General features: G+C 35.3%; 1 protein-coding gene across 4 annotated transcripts in view; it reads left to right on the top strand.

Annotated features, from left to right (window-relative positions):
• Window positions 1–18464, top strand: part of LCORL (ligand dependent nuclear receptor corepressor like) — a gene marked incomplete at its 3' end in the record, with an annotated part of 127254 nt that overhangs the window by 24542 nt on the left and 84248 nt on the right. For all 4 annotated transcript variants that reach the window (XM_084234115.1, XM_084234116.1, XM_084234114.1 and 1 more), the window contains exon 2: window positions 12237–12302. In XM_084234115.1, the coding sequence (XP_084090241.1) occupies window positions 12237–12302 (66 nt within the window). The remainder of the gene's footprint in view (window positions 1–12236; window positions 12303–18464) is intronic.

Genomic DNA, 18464 nt, shown 5'->3' on the forward strand with positions numbered 1-18464 from the left:
GTGGCACGAGGGGTTAAGCACCGCACTATGAAGCAATCCACAGCATTTGCAGCACGAGTTTGATCCCCGGCCAGCCAGGGAGCTACCCACATGGCGCAGCAGACCTCTCCTATCTTGCCCACTGCTTCCCTCATCAGTGTACTTCAGTCAGTTTGCCTGGTCTGTTCCCCGCTCTGTCTCTGGTGAATCTTCTCACCCCCCCATCTCTGGCCTGTACCCCAGTTCTTGTATGCATAAATAAATAAATCTTTTAAAAACAAGTCAAAGATTTATGTGATTTCCCACTCATCACGTCATTCTCCTTCCCCCAATTTTTGTTGAAGGCAGAATTCTTTTTAGTCATTGATGTATTCCCAGCTTCTAGAACATTTGGGAGACATGCAAATATTTGTTATATGAATAATTGATTGGTTGAGACATTTAAATATTACACATAATTAGAATTGTGATACAAGCTCCAAAGGGAATAATACAGAGTAGTATATAAAGCATATAACAATGGATCTAATCCAGCCGAAAACTAGATTGGATTAGATGAAACTTTGAATTGAGGCAGTAATTCTTTGCCACCTCTCCCAGATTCACAAAGAGGTAAAATTGATAAAATTGTATGTGTTGAAAGTGTACAACATAATGATTTGACATACATATGCTTTGTGCAGTGATTACCACCATCAGGTTAATTAACACAGTCATCACTTCATGGTTATCTTTTTTGTATGTGAGATAAAAAATCTTAGTCTACTCTTAGCAAATTTCAAGTAGACAACAGTATTGCTAACTGTAATCACTGTGCTGTACATTAACACCCCAGAGCTTATTCATTCTTGGGTAGCTTATTTCCCCATCTTTGTTTCTATGAATTCCTTTTTTTTTTTTTTCCCAAATTACACATATAAGTGAGATTAAATGGAATTTGTTTTAGGCTAATTACACTTTCTAGATTCATCCTTGTTGCAAATTGCAGGGTTTCCACCTTTTTGTGGCCAAATAATATTCCATCATCTCTCTATAATATTCCATCATATCTTTTTTTCTCCATTCATCTGTCAGTGGACACTTTGTTTCCATGTCTTGGTTATTATAAATAATGCTGCCATGAAAATGGGGTGCAGGCAGCACTTCCACTGCCCACCTGTGCCTGTGCAGGTCCCTCTTTTCACCAGCTCTCTCCCTCCGCAGAGCAGCAGCCTCCTGCCTGCCCGTGCCCTGTACCTGCCAGGACTTCTTCTCGCTGACCTCCCTCAGTGGAGGCCGCTCTCCTCCAGGCCACGTAGGCCTCTCTCAGCAAACCTGTCCCTTTTGGGTCAGCTCTTCCTGCCCACTTGTGTCTAGGCAAGTGTCTTTTACTCTTCTGTCCCTTTTCTAATAAACTTGCTCTTTTAAATATCACTACCGTCTCTGTCTTGTGGAGAAACTCGCTGCGTGTCGCCGAAACGGGAGTTCGGGTGAAACCTTTCCCAGAGTGACCCCAAGGACCCTGCGCTAACTCCAAAAACAACACCATATGGCGACTGACGTGGGGCTCTTCTCGTCATCTGGTGCCAACATCAGCCTGAGTTGGATCCTCAGCCAGGGAGTTACCCACATGGCGCTGCAGACCTCTCTTGTCTCCCCACTGCTCCCCTCAGCAGTGTTTTCCATCAGTCTGCCTGTTCTGCTCCCCACTCTGTCTCTGGTGAATCCTCTCACCCACTGAACCTCTGGCCTGTACCCCAGCTCTTCTACATGCAGAATAAAAAAATAATTTAGGAATTTACTTGTTTTTAGGTATACATTGGAGTAGATTAAATGAGCAATAGCTATCAGGTCAGCTTTTATTCAGTATAAGCAAAAAAGTGTTCTTAATGTATGTAACAATACATGTTATAATCACATGTCTACACATGAATGTAAAAAAAAAGAAAATGGGGTGCATAGGTCTCTTGTGATAGTAATTTCATTTCCTTCAGATGTATACCCAGAAGTAGAATTGCTGCATCAGTGTGTTAGTTCCATTTTTTTAAATTTTTTAAGGAATCCCCACACTGTTTTCTATAGTGGTTGCAGTCAGTATACATTCCTACTAACAATGCTAGTACTAGGTTTTGTTTTCTACCTCATCCTTCCCAACACTTATCTCTCGTCTTATTGATGGTAACCACCCTGACAGGGGTGCCTTGTATTTTTTATTTGCATCTCCCTTATCAGTCAAGTTAAGCACTTTTCATGTACCTGTTGGCCATTTTGTGTATCTTATGAAAGATAACGGTTCTGTTCCTCTACCATTTTTTAAATTGATTTTTGTTTTTCTTTTTTGGTTTTTTTTTTGTGGATTTTGTTTTTGCTATTGAGTTGTAGGAGTTCTTTTTATATTGGGTTGTCAGAAACAGACAAAATACAGCATGACTTTTCCGACAACCCAGTGTTTTTGAGATACTAACTCCCTATCAGGCATATGGTTTGCAAAAATTTTTGTAAATTACCATTTCATTATGCAGGTTGCTTTGTTTGCTATGCAATCGCTTTTTAATTTAATGCAATCCCACATGTTTATATTTTCATTGCCTATGATTTTGGTATCATGGCCAAGACCAATGTCAAGGAGCTTTTTCAAACCCTATGTTGTTTTCTAGGAGTTTTATGATTTCAAAGTTATCCAGATATGTTTTGGAGGTGGGAATGGCAATTGGAATGTATTATATGCTGAAGAAACAGCTTTGTGTGGATGTCTGAATTGGCATACAGTACAGCATTTTGCAGGGATTTGAGTGTTGGTAGGGGTGGTGGCTAGTTGGCAGGTATCATGATACTACCAGGTGACATATTGACCTTTCTACTATGTAGTGAAATACTCAGCATTTCTGGTAGAAAACAGTATTGTTACATTAGCAATTAAAGTAGAAACAACTTTTAAATTAAATTTTTTTTATTCTGATACTTGAAGAAAATGCATTTAATTGGAAAATGGGACTCTGTCTTCTATCTGTGTACTGATAACCTCCAGATATTTTGTTTTACTTATGTCCACATAGCCAGGATAGCATATGCTAAAATCAGCTGCTATCACGTCTACCAATCATACAAAACAAAGCAAAACCAATTCATGGATTTTCTGTCTCAGTAAAGGTTTATTCACTCAATTTCTCAAGCCAGAAATCTTTACTCGTCTCACTCCCACCTTAAAAAATGAAAGTACGCTACCAAGTTATTTTCATTTTATTGTATTCCATCACTCAAAACCATCTTCTTTCTCTTAGGCAAACTTATGCTGCCTAAATTTATGTTCTTGTTTTTTCTCTGCTGTATTTCTATAAGTTTGCTAACCATTCTATCTTTATTCTTTTCTCATTTAGTTTATTTACCACTTGATGCATGAGTGATCTTTTTCTGAATGCAGAGCTAATCCTGTCATTTGACTGCTTCAAGCTCTTCCATGGCTCATTTGCTCTCAGGATAAAAATTAGCAAAACCTGCTAAGCCCTTCAGGATATTGCGTACATCTCTTGCCTTTTATATTCCTCCTTTCACATCACATTTTTTATGGTGTACTTTTTCAATTTCTGAACATGACTGATTAAATTTAAATTAAATAAAATTTAAAAATCAGTTTCTCAACTCCTGTATTTGAAAGCACAGATATAGAATATTTTTATCATTACATAAACTTCTGTAGGATATTTCAGTTCTTGAGATTTGAAGCTCTCTTTCACCTATGTCTTTGTGCATGCTGCTCTCTTTTTCTAGATAAGTAATGTGCCCTTTCTTGTTTTGTTTGGCTCTCATTCTTAGTTTGGGTGCCATCATTTTTGGAAAACCTTCCCTCATTGTCTACTCCTCCAACCCCAGAGTCTGATTTCTTTTCATTTACCTTCATGCCTATTACATTTCAATCCAGGTGTCACTGTTTAGTGGCAAGAGTATAGCAGATACAAAAATCTGAAATTCTATATATGTTGTAGTTTTGCTCGATATATTTCTATTTTAAGTATGGTTTGCCACCATGGAAGTAAAGATACACTTAAATGGAGTTATCTAAGTTCTGATGGAAGGCGCTCTTCATTAAATAATTGGGACCTTAGAAAAAGTCAGTTGCTTTGTATGTCAAGTAGGTCAGAGCTGTCAGATTTGCTAGGTGAATGATAATTGCATACATTTAATTAAGTTTTAAAACAAAATTGAAACTTATAGCGCAAGAGTCTGAAGGTAAATTTACAGGTAGAAAAGCATTATAGGTGATGTATTTTTATTATAAAAATATAGCACTGAATTTGGAGTTATTAGTTCAACTTTAACAATTACCATTATGAGAAACAGAATTGAGAATATAGAAAGCATCATCAAGTTTATAATGCAGTTATTTATGATTAACTAGTCTACTTCTGCTCTACTTTAGATACCCGTTGCTCCATGTATATCACCGTGACTTGGTAACAGGTTCAGATGTACCTCTGTTTGACCAGAATGAGGAGAGATTAGATTCAGCTTAGGTTTAGGTCTTCAGAAATGGTATCAGTGGGTCAAAAAGGACATGAGAAAAGAAGTATGATTTTTAGGATTGGTCTTTTGTCCTAGGAAAGAGGCAAGAAGCTACAGTATTCTTCTTGCATATTTGTCATAGAGTTAGTGACTATTTCCCAAGCCAAAGATCTATATACATGTTCTAAAAAGAGGTGAGGTTTTAGTTTATATTTGATTTGGAGGTTCTTGATCTATCCAGCAATGGAAGGCCTCCATGTGATAGATGTATGATGTCAAATAGTAGACCGCCTACTTTATGGCTTATGGAAACAATAGGTTTCCCAAAGTATTTCATGTATTGAAATTTGAAAGGCATAATTCCCAAAACCTCAGTTTTATGAACTCTGTTGTCTTTAGTTACACTTGGGGTTAGAAAGGCTTCATTGGATATAGTTTAGGCACTTAAATTGTGTGACACAGGTGAGTATAGAAGACATTTAAAAACAAACAGCTATTAATGAGGAATGGTATAATGAATGCTGCTTTCTTAGAAGATATGCGATTTGAGTTTAGCAAAAGAAGGGATGGAGAACAAGGAATAGGAGGCCAAAAAGAGGCAGAGAAAAAGGAATGAACAGAGTATTTGGAAATTGTTGAGATAGGCCCAGAACACCAGACTAGAGTAGAGAATTGAGTGGTGGTAAGAGAGATTGGCTAATTAGAGTAACTGAAATAAATTATTTCATTAATCTTTCATTTGTTAAAAATAGTATTTTTTTTCTAATTTTTCTCTTAACTTCTACCTGTATATATAAAAATTGATTTCACCTATCAGAGAAGGGACTAGGGTCATTTGATGAATTCTTCTATAAAATCTCACATTAATATGAACATATCACATTGTCCTCATGGTGGCCTTCTCATCTTTTAGTCTTAAAAGGCCTGTGATTTTTTTTGGGGGGGGGGATTTTTTTTTTAAGATTTATTTATTTATTTATTTATTTATACAAGCACTGGGTACAGTCAGAAGCGTGGGAGGGTGAGAGAATTCACCAGAGCCAGAGAGGGGAACAGAACAGGCAGACCAACAAAATACACTGCTGAGGGGAGCATCAGGCAGCAGGAGAGGTCTGCGTGCCATAAGGGACCCTCGCCCGGAGGCCGGGGATCGAACTGGTGCTGCAGAGGCTGCGGGCATCTTCACAACCCAGAGCTCAACCGCTACACAACTGGAGAGGCCTGACTTTATTGCTCTTAAAGATCATCTTTCTCAAGGTTTCTTACCACACTTAATTCTCAATAATCATCTTCACCTTTTTTGTTTCATGAACCATCTGCTATGCCATATTTAAAAAAATTTTGAGAGGGAGGAAATAAAACCACACATTTGTGGACAACTAATTTATGAGAGAGGAGCAAATGGATTAAAGACTTGGTTATAAGACCTGAAACCAGGAAATACTTAGAAGAAAACATAAGCAAAACGCTCCATGACATAAACCTCAGAAGCATATTCTCAGACTCATCTCCAGCAGCAAGGAAAATGAAGGAGAAAATAAACAACTGGGATTACATCAGATAAGGGAGTGATATTATAGCTCCACAAAGCACTTATACAACTCAACAAAAATAAACAACCCCATCATAAAATGGGCAGAAGAGCTAAATAGGAACTTGTCCAAAGAAGACATGCAGATGGCTAACAGACAGATTAAAAATTGCTCATCATCACTTATTATAAGGGAAATGCAATTCAAAACCACAGTGAGATACCACCTGACACCTGTTAGAATGACTCAGATCAAAAATAAATAAATAAAACCACAAAGAAGTGCTGGAGGGGTGTGGGGAAAATGGAGCCCTATTACACTGCTGGTGGGAATGTATACTGCTCCAGCCCCTTGGAAATGTGTGGCAATTTCTTCAAAGACAGAAAAGAATTTACCATACAATCCAGCAGTTCCTCTCTAGGTATCTATCCAAAGAGCGCAGAAGTACCAATTCGTAAGGAAACCTGCACTCTTGTGCTTATAGCAAGCAGCGCTATTTAGAATAGCCAAGATAAGGAAACAACCCAAGTGCCTCAGAACAGACGAGTGGATAAGAAGATACACACAATGGAATACTACTCAAAAAAGACAAGACTCATGCCATCTGTGGTGACATGGGTGGAACTGGAAGGGATTATTCTAAGTGAAATAAGCCAGAAGGGGATGGTTTCACTTATATGTGGCATCTAAAGAAACCAAATAAAGGATTAGACAAACTGTAAGACTAACCCTTGCCTAAAAGCAAACTATAGATCTAAGACAATCAGGAGGGGAAGGGGAAGGAGAGGGTAAAAGAACAGGGCAAGAGAGTGTGGTACAGGACTGTGGGCACTTTGGTGGTGGGAAAAATATGGCTATTGCATCTGAGGGGAGAAATCCTGTATTGTGAAAAAATTAAAAAAGGATGTGTCAAAAAAAATTTTTTTGGGTGGAAAGTACAAGGTTTATATTTATGATTTATAGAGTACTGTTAAGAGTTCTGACACAGTGATTCAGTTAAATTTGTCTTGTGTTCCTTGGTGGTCATCTGCTTACTTACATCAAACAGTGTAAACTTACAGTATTGATAAATACCATACTGTAAATGTGTTTTCTCTTCCTCATGATTTTCTCTTCTTCATGATTTTCTTCCTTAACATTTTCTTTAGCTTATTTTATTGTAAGAATAGAATGTATAATACATATAACTCACAAAATATGTGTTAGTCAACTGTTTTGGTGAGATTTTTGGTTGACCACAAAGTATTAGTGGTTATGTTTGGGATAGACAAAAGTAATCCATGGATTTTTATTGCCTGGAAGTTAGTGTTCCTAATGCTTCTGTTATTCAGGGTCAACGATGGTTTGTTTCTTTTGCTGAGGAATATTTTACTGTACTACATTTTTTAAATCCATTTAATAGTTGAAGAACATTGGGTTGTTTCCAGTTTTGGGTAATTGTGAATGAAACAATGAACACCTGTGTATATAGGTTTTTGTATAAATGTAGTTTTCATTTTTGTTGGCTCAATATCTAAGAACGGGATTCTTGGATCACGTGGTAGCATGTCTAACTTAGTAGAAATTATCCAACTGTTTTCCAAAGTTGTAGCCTGGACTTACTTACCAGCAATTTATAAGAAACCCAGTTGCTGTGCATCCTTGTCCGTAGGTGGTATTAGCAGTTTCTTTATAGCTGTTATGATATGTGTGTAGTGATTTTTTTATTGGGATTTTAATTTTACATATCACTGATTAATAAATGTACCACCTTTTTATGTGCTTATTTGCCATACTTACGTCATTGGTGATGTGTCTGCTCAACTATATTAACCCATTTTTTAAAAACGTGTTTTATTTTTAGGTTGATCTTTAAGATTTCTATATGTAATTTAGGGACAAGTTCTTTATCAGATACATGATTTAAAAGAAAGACCTCTGTTCTTAACTAATATTGACACAATTTTTACTTTAAATAGTAATTTATCTTTTAGAACAATTAAGGGGGAAAGTGTCCTTTATATTTACCTTCTTAACTTTTTTTTTGAGTCATTTCTTTTTCAGATCTAAATGTGTGTGTGGAAACAGATATCTTCTGCCTAAAGAATTTCTTTCAATATTTCTTGTAATGCAGGCTTTCTGATAATGAATTATTTACATTTTTCTTTGTCCAAAATGTCTTTTCTCCATCATTTTTTAAAGCTTGTTTTTGCTGAGTATGAAATTCTGGATTGATAGTTTCTTTTAGCATTTGAATTATGTCCCCCATTGTATTTTGGTTTGTAGAGTTTTTTTTTTTTTAAAGACTTATTTTATTTATGCAAGCAATAGCTGTGATATAGGCCAGAGATGCAGGGGAGTGAGAGGATTCACCAGAGACAGAGTCGGGAGAAGAACAGGTGGTTCTCTTGAAATACACTGCTGAGGGAAAAAGTAGGCAAGACAGGAGAGGTCTGTTGTGCCATGTGGGTCAGCTTGCTGTCCAGGGATCAATCTTGTGCTGCAGATAGCTTCATAGCGCTGAGACTTAACCCCTTGCGCCACCAGGGAGTGGTGTATAGTTTTGGATGCGAAGCGTGATGTAATTCTTATCCTTGTTCTCACATATGTAATTTAGGCTATTGTTAATTCTGTTTTCAAGGACAGTTTACTAATCAAAAGAAGCAAGACTCAAAAGAGTATATGGTCTTTGATTCCATTTATGTGCATCTCTGGAAAAGAATTTATAATGACAGAACATAAATTAGTGTTTCCTTGGACTTTGTGCTGTTCCAGGCAAAACTAACTTAAAATGGCACAAGGGTACGATTTAGATTGATTGAAATATTCTTTGCTTGATTGTGTTCTTAGCTAAATGAAAGTATTCATGTGTCAAATTTATTAAACTTATTTAATCTTTGAAATGGGTATATGAAATTTTTATGTCTATACAACAATCAGGATTTATTAGCTCTAGGTTGTGCAGTAAAGGGAATTTGGGAGTAGAATATACATAGTAGAGAAATTAACCAACATGCAGGAAGGAAAGAGAAAGAGATAAAATACGTAAGTGGGAGTGACATGAATTTTATGGTGAGAATAATTTAGATACTTTTACTCAGTCTTTCATCAGGATATTAGGAGAAAAAATCAGTCTTTAAAGTAGGCACTTTAGGCATAAGTAAATGATCCTAGATGGATGCTCTGAGATACAGTAAATAATGAAGAACAAAGAGAATGGTAAATATGTGTGCAAACATAAGAGAACATAATGTTTGGTGTTACAGACAGAGCAATAATAAACATAGGAAGGAAGTCTTAAGTTCTGGGAGAATGAGAAATGATTTTGATTAACTTTAGACCTATAACCTAAGTTCTGGTTAACCTCAAGAAGAATAGAAATAGAGTGCACAATTTCCATATTGAGAAAGAACAAAACTGAACCATATTCATATTCAGTCAAGTCTAAAGTTTGTAAGAAAAGAAGACCATAACTATAGAATCTTCTAATGACGCTTAACTGAGGAGGGGGATAGTGAAAACATAAATAACCCAAGTAAGAAATAAAAACAAAAGTACATTACTACAGATGGTATTGACATTAGATAGATTAAAGAATATAATTAAACATTTTATGCAAATAAATTAGAAAATAATAAAAATGGTCCAGTTCCTAGAAAACTGTAACATTAGAAATAGAATATCTGAAGAGTCCTATGACAGTTAAATAAATTTGGTCAATAATAAACACTTTATTTTTTATTTATTTATTTTTAAAGATTTATTTATTTATTTATTTATTTATTTATTTATTCATACATGCACTGGGTACAGTCAGAAGCGCAGGAGGGTGAGAGAATTCACCAGAGTCAGAGCAGGGAGCAGAGCAGGCAGAAGGACCGAAGTACACTGCTGAGGGGAGCAGCGGGCGGCAGGAGAGGTCTGCGCGCCATGTGGGACGCTCCTCTGGTGGCCGGGGAACAGCCGGGGATCGAACCAGCACTGCAGAGGCTGCGGGCAGCTTCGCAACCCCGCGCTCAACCGCTGCGCCACCGGGGAAGCCCAATAATAAACACTTTAGAAAGACTTTATTCTCAATTGACATACCTGACATGTTCCACTAATATTGAGGCAAGGAACCCTACATTTCCTAATTTTTACCCCAGAGAGTAGCAAAACAAAAAATACTGCCATTCATTTTATGAGAGTAATATAACATTAATATCATAACTGACGTACAGAGGAAATCATAGATCATTCTCGGTGTTGAACATAGATGCAGACATTTTAAATGATCTATCCAGATGATAATCCAGCAAAAATATACCTCATGATAATGTTGCATTTTCCCAGGAATGGAAGAGGGTAGTTTAACTTTCTTTGTAATTCACCATATGAAATTATTTAAGAAAAAAAAATGACATCATTTCAATAGATTCTAAATAGATTTATCAATTTGATAAAATTTCTCCATCTGTTCGTGGTAGGAAAAAGCCCATAGCAAGCTAGACATGAGTGAAACATCTTTAATGTAATAATTAGTATTTGTCTTAAAAGTATAAAGCAGATGTTTAATGATGAAACTTTATGTGTGAAAGATTAGGTATAAGTCAAGGATTCCTATTAATCACTACTGATATTCAACATCATGATGGAGGTCTAGTCAAGGCATAAAGGCAAGACTAGGAAAGAAGAAAGCAATTAGGGTAAGGAAACAATAAAACTATAGATATTTTTGTGTAGAGAATCATCAGATTAATTTTTATAAATAGGAAGTTTAGAGGTGTTGGTAGATTCAAAGTCAATATGCAAACTCAGTTGTGTTTTTATAAACCTACAGGAAACACAACTTTTAACTAAAGATACCATTTACATTTGCACCAGTATTATGCAGTCTGAATACATCTTGAAAGGATTATTATTTGCCTTATCTTCTGAGGAGTTGAGAAACACTGTAGAACAAAAGTATTAAGTTCTTATTTGTGTTCTTATTTTCAGGCTTAAATCTTGAAAATGTGTATGATTTAAAATCAGTAAGCTTATACAGGAAGAAGCTATACATTCTGTCCAATATACCACAGAATAACATCCTAAAGTTATTTTGCAATGCTATTTTTTGTGCATACTGATCACGGTAAAATATTATTGGAATATCTTTGTGATGGAGAGTTTGGGCTCAGTCAGTCTACTCAAAGATGAAAATCTTTTCTGTAGCATTCTTGAAAGTTCTCCCTGAGGATCATTCACTTTTCTGCCTGAAATTTCTACTTGCAGGGACTAGTACTAAATCATTTTAGTGCATTTCCCCAAAATTTTACTAAGTACATATTTTCCCAAGTACCACAATAACAACCTAACTTTGTCATATCTACAGCAGTATCAGATGTAAGATGCATGATTTCTTCATGTTCTGTTAAATGAAAAAAGTTGCCCTTTTTGTCTGTGGCACACAGTTGATCTTATAATACATGAAATGTTTCAATTAGTATTTCCGCTGTTTTACAATTTAGAACTACTACAGAGAAAATCTCTTTTTCATTTTGTGGATCTATAATGCCACCTTTAATTTTGTTTCCTCTCTATAAGCTTCCTAAATTTTTTTGGTTTTGGTTCCTTAGTTATTTTGCCATTCTAGTCATTTTCCTTTGGATGCCTAATAAGTTTATCAACTGATAATACAGACTTTCAAAGGAACATTTAAAATCTTATATATAGCATATCCAGAAAATAGAATGCTTGGCACACAAATGGGTTTTGTTTACTTGACAAGATTTTCAGTCATTTTTCTCTTAAAACAAGGTAATACATATTCATGAACAAATTGTTGTGTTTGAATTTTTACAGGTAGGTTTAAATTTTACACATCTACTTCACACAGTTGACACTCCTATTGATACTCATATAATCATTTTTGTCATTGAGATTAAAGATACTGTTTTTTAACATTTTTTGTAACAAATAGTTTTTTTTCTAATTAGTCTTCTCCTTATGAAATTTTTACAAAATAAACTTGCCCATCTGGGAATATTTCTAAATGACAAAGGTGTTTATCTGTTTTACTAGTAAGAATTTGAATATTTTAATTTCTTTACAACAGTGTAATATCTCATCATGGTTTGACTATTTGCTATGTTGAAAATTGCTTAGTTCAACTTCATTGATCTGAAGAAAAAATCATAGTGCATAGTAATGTTAAATTTATAATTGTATGACTCAGATAGTTTTTTATTATTAAAAAGAAGTTTTTTCTGGTAGTGAATGTATGTTTTTCTCTTTTTCAAAACACAGGTTTTGAGAGTATTCTAGAAGGGCTTTATGGACCACGGCTACGAAGAGACCTCAGTTTATTTGAAGGTAATTTTTTTTTAAGGAAAATTTTAACCTATCCTATTTGCAAATTAAAAATAGTTGTTCTACATTAACTTTATATCGAACATGAATTTGTGATCTCATTTAACTGGAAGATATTTCTAAATGAATAAATAAAATGAGCCAAATATTATTCCACTCATTTATGTTAATAATAATCTTTTGAAAGTTTTGGTACACTAATCAAAATAAAAAACAAAGCTTATTTTTATCTCAATGGTGAAATTAATTTTTGTTAGTTTGTACATTGCATTCTCGTTCTTACTCTTAAAAAAATTTATAGAGATTATATTAAATAAATATCTCTTAATTGCTCTGTGATATAGGCATCCTGAAACTCAGATTGCCACTCCTGGAGCCCATGACAAATATTTAGAGTTTTACATTATGTATAATATTATTATTTATTATAGCCTCCTCTTCTAAATGCACTAGCATAAATTCCAATGGAAGATATTGATCTGTGATTTAATTGCTATGAAACCATAATTTAGTTATTTTATTACTTGCTTGGGAATGTAGAGCCCTAGGAGAAAACATTTTTGTAAACATTAAGACTGTAAGACAACTCTTACAGTATAGTTAATTTTCAAAATGGGTAAGTGCTAATACTGATTTTCTGCTTTTGATTTTGATTGAAGTTTTTTGAATCTTATATCTGCTTGATTTATGTGGTGTTTATTGCTTTGTTACCTTCTGTTCTGGCACCTTCCATTCTACTAAGAACTGTGTTATTCTCTGAAGGTCATTCTCTTTTCTGTATAAATAAATCTTTAGAGTGAGGAGTCATGTGGGAGTAGTTAAAAGTTTTCTGCTCACTATTTTTTGTTAAAGATTTATTTATTTAAGCATATAAGAACTGGGTACGGGCCAGAGGTGTGGGAGGTGAGAGGATTCACCAAATACAGAGCAGGGAACAGAACAGGCAGATAGGCTGAAGTACACTGCTGAGGGGAGCAGCGGGCAAGACAGAAGAGGTCTGCTGCGCCATGTGGGTAGCTCCCTGACCGGCGGGGATCGAACTTACGCTGCAGTGGTTGCAGCCAGCCTCACAGCACTGTGCTCAACCTGTTGTGCCACCAGTGAGGCCCCCTTTCTGTTCACTACTAATGTTGGGTTATGAATCATAGAACTGAAAGTATCTATGAATTATCATTTCTCCCAACCACCATTCTTCAGTCAACCAAATGATATCTTGTAGAATGTAACTCTAAAAATGGAGGCTCCAATTGTGTCTATTCATTTGTAAGGCTAAAACCGTTTATCTTTAATCATTTCTCATTTTATCATAGTTTAACACTGAATTAAATGTTTTTACCTGGTATGTTTATAAGCAGTACTAATTACAGTTTCACCTATTTTCCTGTGCTTCCAAATGAGCAAAAGAAAAATTTAAAGAAACACGAATTTAATCTATGTTTGATGTTTTCTTCAGCTACTATTTCTTAATTTTTTTTTATAGAGGCATGTTTTTTTATTTTTATTTATTTGTTTGTTTTGTTTTTGTTTATACATGCACTGGGTACAGTCAGAAGCACAGGAGGGTGAGAGAATTCACCAGAGCCAGAGCAGGGAGCAGAGCAGGCAGAAGGACCGAAGGACACTGCTGAGGGGAGCAGTGGGCGGCAGGAGAGGTCTGCGCACCATGTGGGACCCTCCTCCTGTGGCCGGGGAGCAGCTGGGGATCGAACCGGCGCCGCAGAGGCCGCGGGCATCTTCTCAACCCAGCGCTCAACCGCTGCGCCACTGGGGAGGCCCCTTCAGCTACTATTTCTTAACCAGCTGCCCTCATTTATATCAGTAATCAGCATTATACTTAATTGCCGCCTGGTAACCCAGTTTGCAACTTGTAACTTTTTTTATTTATTTATATAGTTACTATGTATGTATATATTGATATTCCTTCAGAAATTCATTGGTTTTTATATGGAAGACAGGATGTTCTAAAAAAATAAATGTTTGTGTTTTTATTTATTTTTTAAAAAAAAGAAAAAGAATTATTCATTTATGCATACAAGAGCTGGGGGTACAGGCCAGAGATGCAGGGGAGTGAGAAGGATCCACCAGAGACAGGGTGGGAAACAGAACAGGCAGACGGACTGAAATACACTGCTGTGGGAAGCAGCGGGCGAGACAGGAGAGGTCTGCCTCACCATGTGTGTTGCTCCCTGGCCAGGCCCGGGGATCGAGCTCATGCTGCAGAGGCTGTGGATTGCTTCATAGAGCGGTGCCTAACCCCTTGTGCCACCAGGGAGGCCCAAATGTTTGTGTTTTTAGATTAGTATTTTTTTAGTATACACGTTAACACATTCATTATAGAAAATTAGAAAATACAGAAAAAGCCACAAAGAAATTAACCCTTGTCCCATGACCCACAGATAACGGTGAACATTTTTGTATAAATGTAAACTATATGTTTGTATGTATTTTATTTTAGCAGTATATATTGTAAATACAGTGTGTACAGTTTTTGTGCCTGTTGTATTTGTTCACTGGTATGTCATTTAGGTATGTCAAGTTCTGGATCATCGTTCTTAATGACCACATAAATTTCATTGTGGAGCTCACTAATTTAATATCTCATTGCCATATATCTCATTCTATTTATTGTTTTAATTCAGGTAGATCTTTTACTTTATGTCCCTTTTCTCTGTGTTTTTGGAGAAAAGGGGAGTTACAAGATGAGCTCAGCTTTGCAACTCAGTGTTTTTTTCATCCTGCGCATGTTTATTTCATTGTTGTTTTTTCATCACCAGATATCCGAATTTTTTTCCCCAGATTTCTTAGGTAAAGCGATCTTCCTTTTTCTTACTTTTTTGAATTAAAAGAAAAATCTCTTAAAAGTTAAAGGCTTCAGAGTGATGATATCAGTTATGGTAGTAAATCTGTATCTGTGCAAGGTTGAAGACAGCCATATGTTTTGAAGGAAAATTAAACAGGCATGTAGTAGCTATCAATTACAGACATCTTCATCTCCTATTCTGTCCTCTTCTAGATAAGCGTGCTTGCTTTATTCTTAATAGTTATTGAAAAATGGTTTCATGTTTAGATGCTAAGATTACTAGTATAAGTTTCTCTTGATATATAAATATCAAGGCCTGTCTTCTTTCTCCACCTCGTAACAACTCAGTTTTCTTGCTGTCACAGAACTTTTAAGCAAAAATCCACCTGTGTTTTCTACGTTAGTCAGTCCTTTATCATGTTTCTTTCACCCATGTGATTATCTGATTTACTTGCCTTGACTATGGGCATTTACAAAAATATAGATAGTGTAGTAAGCCTGTATAAACTGAGAGACCTTTTTTGGTTTTTCTTTAGATGTGTCCACATTTCAAAGGGAGATTATATCAGAGGTCTGTAGGCCATAGCATGTAGTCCAGATCCAGCTCGTTGGCTGTGAATGACCTATGAACTAAGGGTGGCTTTGTATGTTTAATAGTTAAAACAACTGAAAATAATTATTTTATAACATGTGAAAGTTACATAAAGTTCAAATTGTTAGTAAAGTTATTAGGCGTGGCCCCTCTCATTTGTTGACTTATTGTCATGGCTTCTTCTGTATTACAACTGTAGAGTTTAATAGTTATGACAGAGTCCTTATGGCTTACAATTCTAAAATATTTACTATCTGACTGCTGATCCTTGACTTACACCACTAATTGAAATTTAATGCTTTTGACTCAGTATCCTTTTCTGCAACTATTAGCATTATGACAATAAAACTTTTAATAAGATTTATTGGGTGAAAATTTTTCTTAGCATTTTAAAAGGACAGGTTTACTAGGAAACAGTAAAAGAAAAAAGAGACACCTTTATAGACACAGATGGGCAGTATTGGGAGGAAGGTTGCTTGGATGAAATATTTTGAATGCTTATTTTGTGTTAGGTACATTAGCAATATGGAAAGAAACACGAATAAGAATCTTTTCCTCTAGCAAGTCATGATCTAGTATTAACTAAGAAGTGCCTTGTCTTCTAAAATGAATAGATTATTTATATTAAAACCATAGAATCTAATACTGGCTTATCAACACTGCTCTTATCAATGTAAATGCAACAACTCAGTTGAGTATATTCATCCATGGTGTTTTTAATACCAAGATTCCAAGATCAAGGAAATAGGTTAAATATCAGGCAGTAGTATATTGTAAATAAGATACTATATATCTCTTTGATAAACTTGCTTATTAAAAAATATATTTTTATATTTATATATTATGTTTGTGCACAAATGCGTTTGTATACAGTAGAGCATGGGAGATTTTGTGATAAATCAACATGTGTATAATCTGATCCTAATTTTTAAAATAATTTATTTAGAGTTTTAAATTTATGGAAACATGGAGTAGAAAGTAGAATTTCTTCCCCCCTCAGTTTTCCTTACATTAACATCTTTCATTGATGGTGATTTGTTATTTACTATCTTTGTATCTTGGGTGATACAAAGTGAAAAAATGAAAAAAACATTTTCCAATGCGTTTAGGTATTTGGATAATGGTTGAATCACAATTGATGAATCATACTGTAGTTTATATTAGATTCATTCTTTGTGTGTTGTATATGCTTTTTGCCAGAACTACACTGTCACAAACCTGGCATTATAATGTTAAACACAATAATTTCACTGTCCTAAAAATCCTTCGTATGCCAACTTTTCAATTTTCTTCCCTGCCCCAACCCATGTCAAACAATGATCTAGTTACTGTCTCCTTATTTTTTCTTTTCAGAATGTCTTGTAATTGGCATCATACAGTTTGTAGACTTCTTGGACACTTCTTTCACTGAACAGTGTGGCCCAAAGTTCCTCTGTGTCTTTTCATGGATTTGTAGCTTTTTTTTAATTGCTGAATAATACTGCCTTGTATGGATGTACTACAGTTCATTTATCCATTCACCTATTTGAAAGAAATCTTAGCCGCTTCTAAGCTTTGGTAATTTTGAATAAAGCAGGTATAAGCATTCATGTGCAAGATTTTGTGTGGATGTAACTTTTCAATTCATTTGGGTAAATACAAATACCTCTTGAGCACCATTGCTAGATCATATGGAAAAACTGTCTGATTTTGTAAGAAATTGCTGGACTATCTTCAGAAGTAGTTCTATTGTTTTGGTTTCCCATCAGTAATGAATTTAAGTTCCTTTTGCTCCACATCCTCACACACATTGATGTTGTCAATGTTTTGAACTTGAACCATTGTAATAGATGTGTAGCAGTATCTCATTGTCGAAAATTCCAGTTTTCTAATAAAATACAGTATTGAGCATCTTTTTATAAACTTATTTACTATCTTTGTATCTTGGATGAGCTGTCTTTTCCAACATGTTTAGGTATTTGGGTAATGGTTGAATCACAGAATGAGTGAGGAAGTATTTCTCTGGTTCTGTATTCAGGGCAGATTGTAAGATCATGTGGGTTGGTGCTTTCTGTTCTGAAAGTTTATTAATGAATTGATTGGTGAAGATTTTTATTTATTATGATTGATTTAACTTCTCTAGTATATTTAAACCTGTTGATATTATCTATTTTTTTCTTATGTGAGTTTTAGTAACTAGTGGCTTTCGAGGAATTGTTCAATGTATCTAAAGTGACCAAACTTGCAATTACTTTTCATAATATTGTTTTATTATCCTTTTGATACCCATATGCTCAGTAGCGATGGCCATCTTTCATGTCTATATTAGAAATTTATGTTATCTTTGTTGTTGGCTAGCTTGCCTAGTGGTTTATCAGCCTTACTGATCTTTTCAAAGAATCAGCTAATCCTGATTTTTAAAAAAGCATAAAATATAAATTAAAATGTTAACCTTTATCTCGGTAATAGGATTACAAACAATTTTTCCTTTTCTCCTGTGTTTTCAGTATAGTTTCATATGTGGTTTTATTTTGAAAAATTATCTCTTAATTATGTTGCCTACTGTTCAGTATCTTTCCCCAAAATCAACCGTTAAAACTACTTTTTTTGGCCTCTCTGGTGGTGCAAGGGGTTAAGCACAGCACTGTGAAGCTATCTGCAGCCACTGCAGCACGAGTTCCATCCCTAGCTGCCAAGGAGCTACCCACATGGCGCAGCAGACCTCTCCTGTCTTGCCCACTGCCCCCCTCAGCCATGCATTTCAGTCAGTCTGCCTGTTCTGTTCCCCATTCTG

The sequence above is a fragment of the Talpa europaea genome, assembly GCF_964194135.1.
Source record: "Talpa europaea genome assembly, chromosome: 5".
Lineage (NCBI taxonomy): Eukaryota > Metazoa > Chordata > Mammalia > Eulipotyphla > Talpidae > Talpa > Talpa europaea.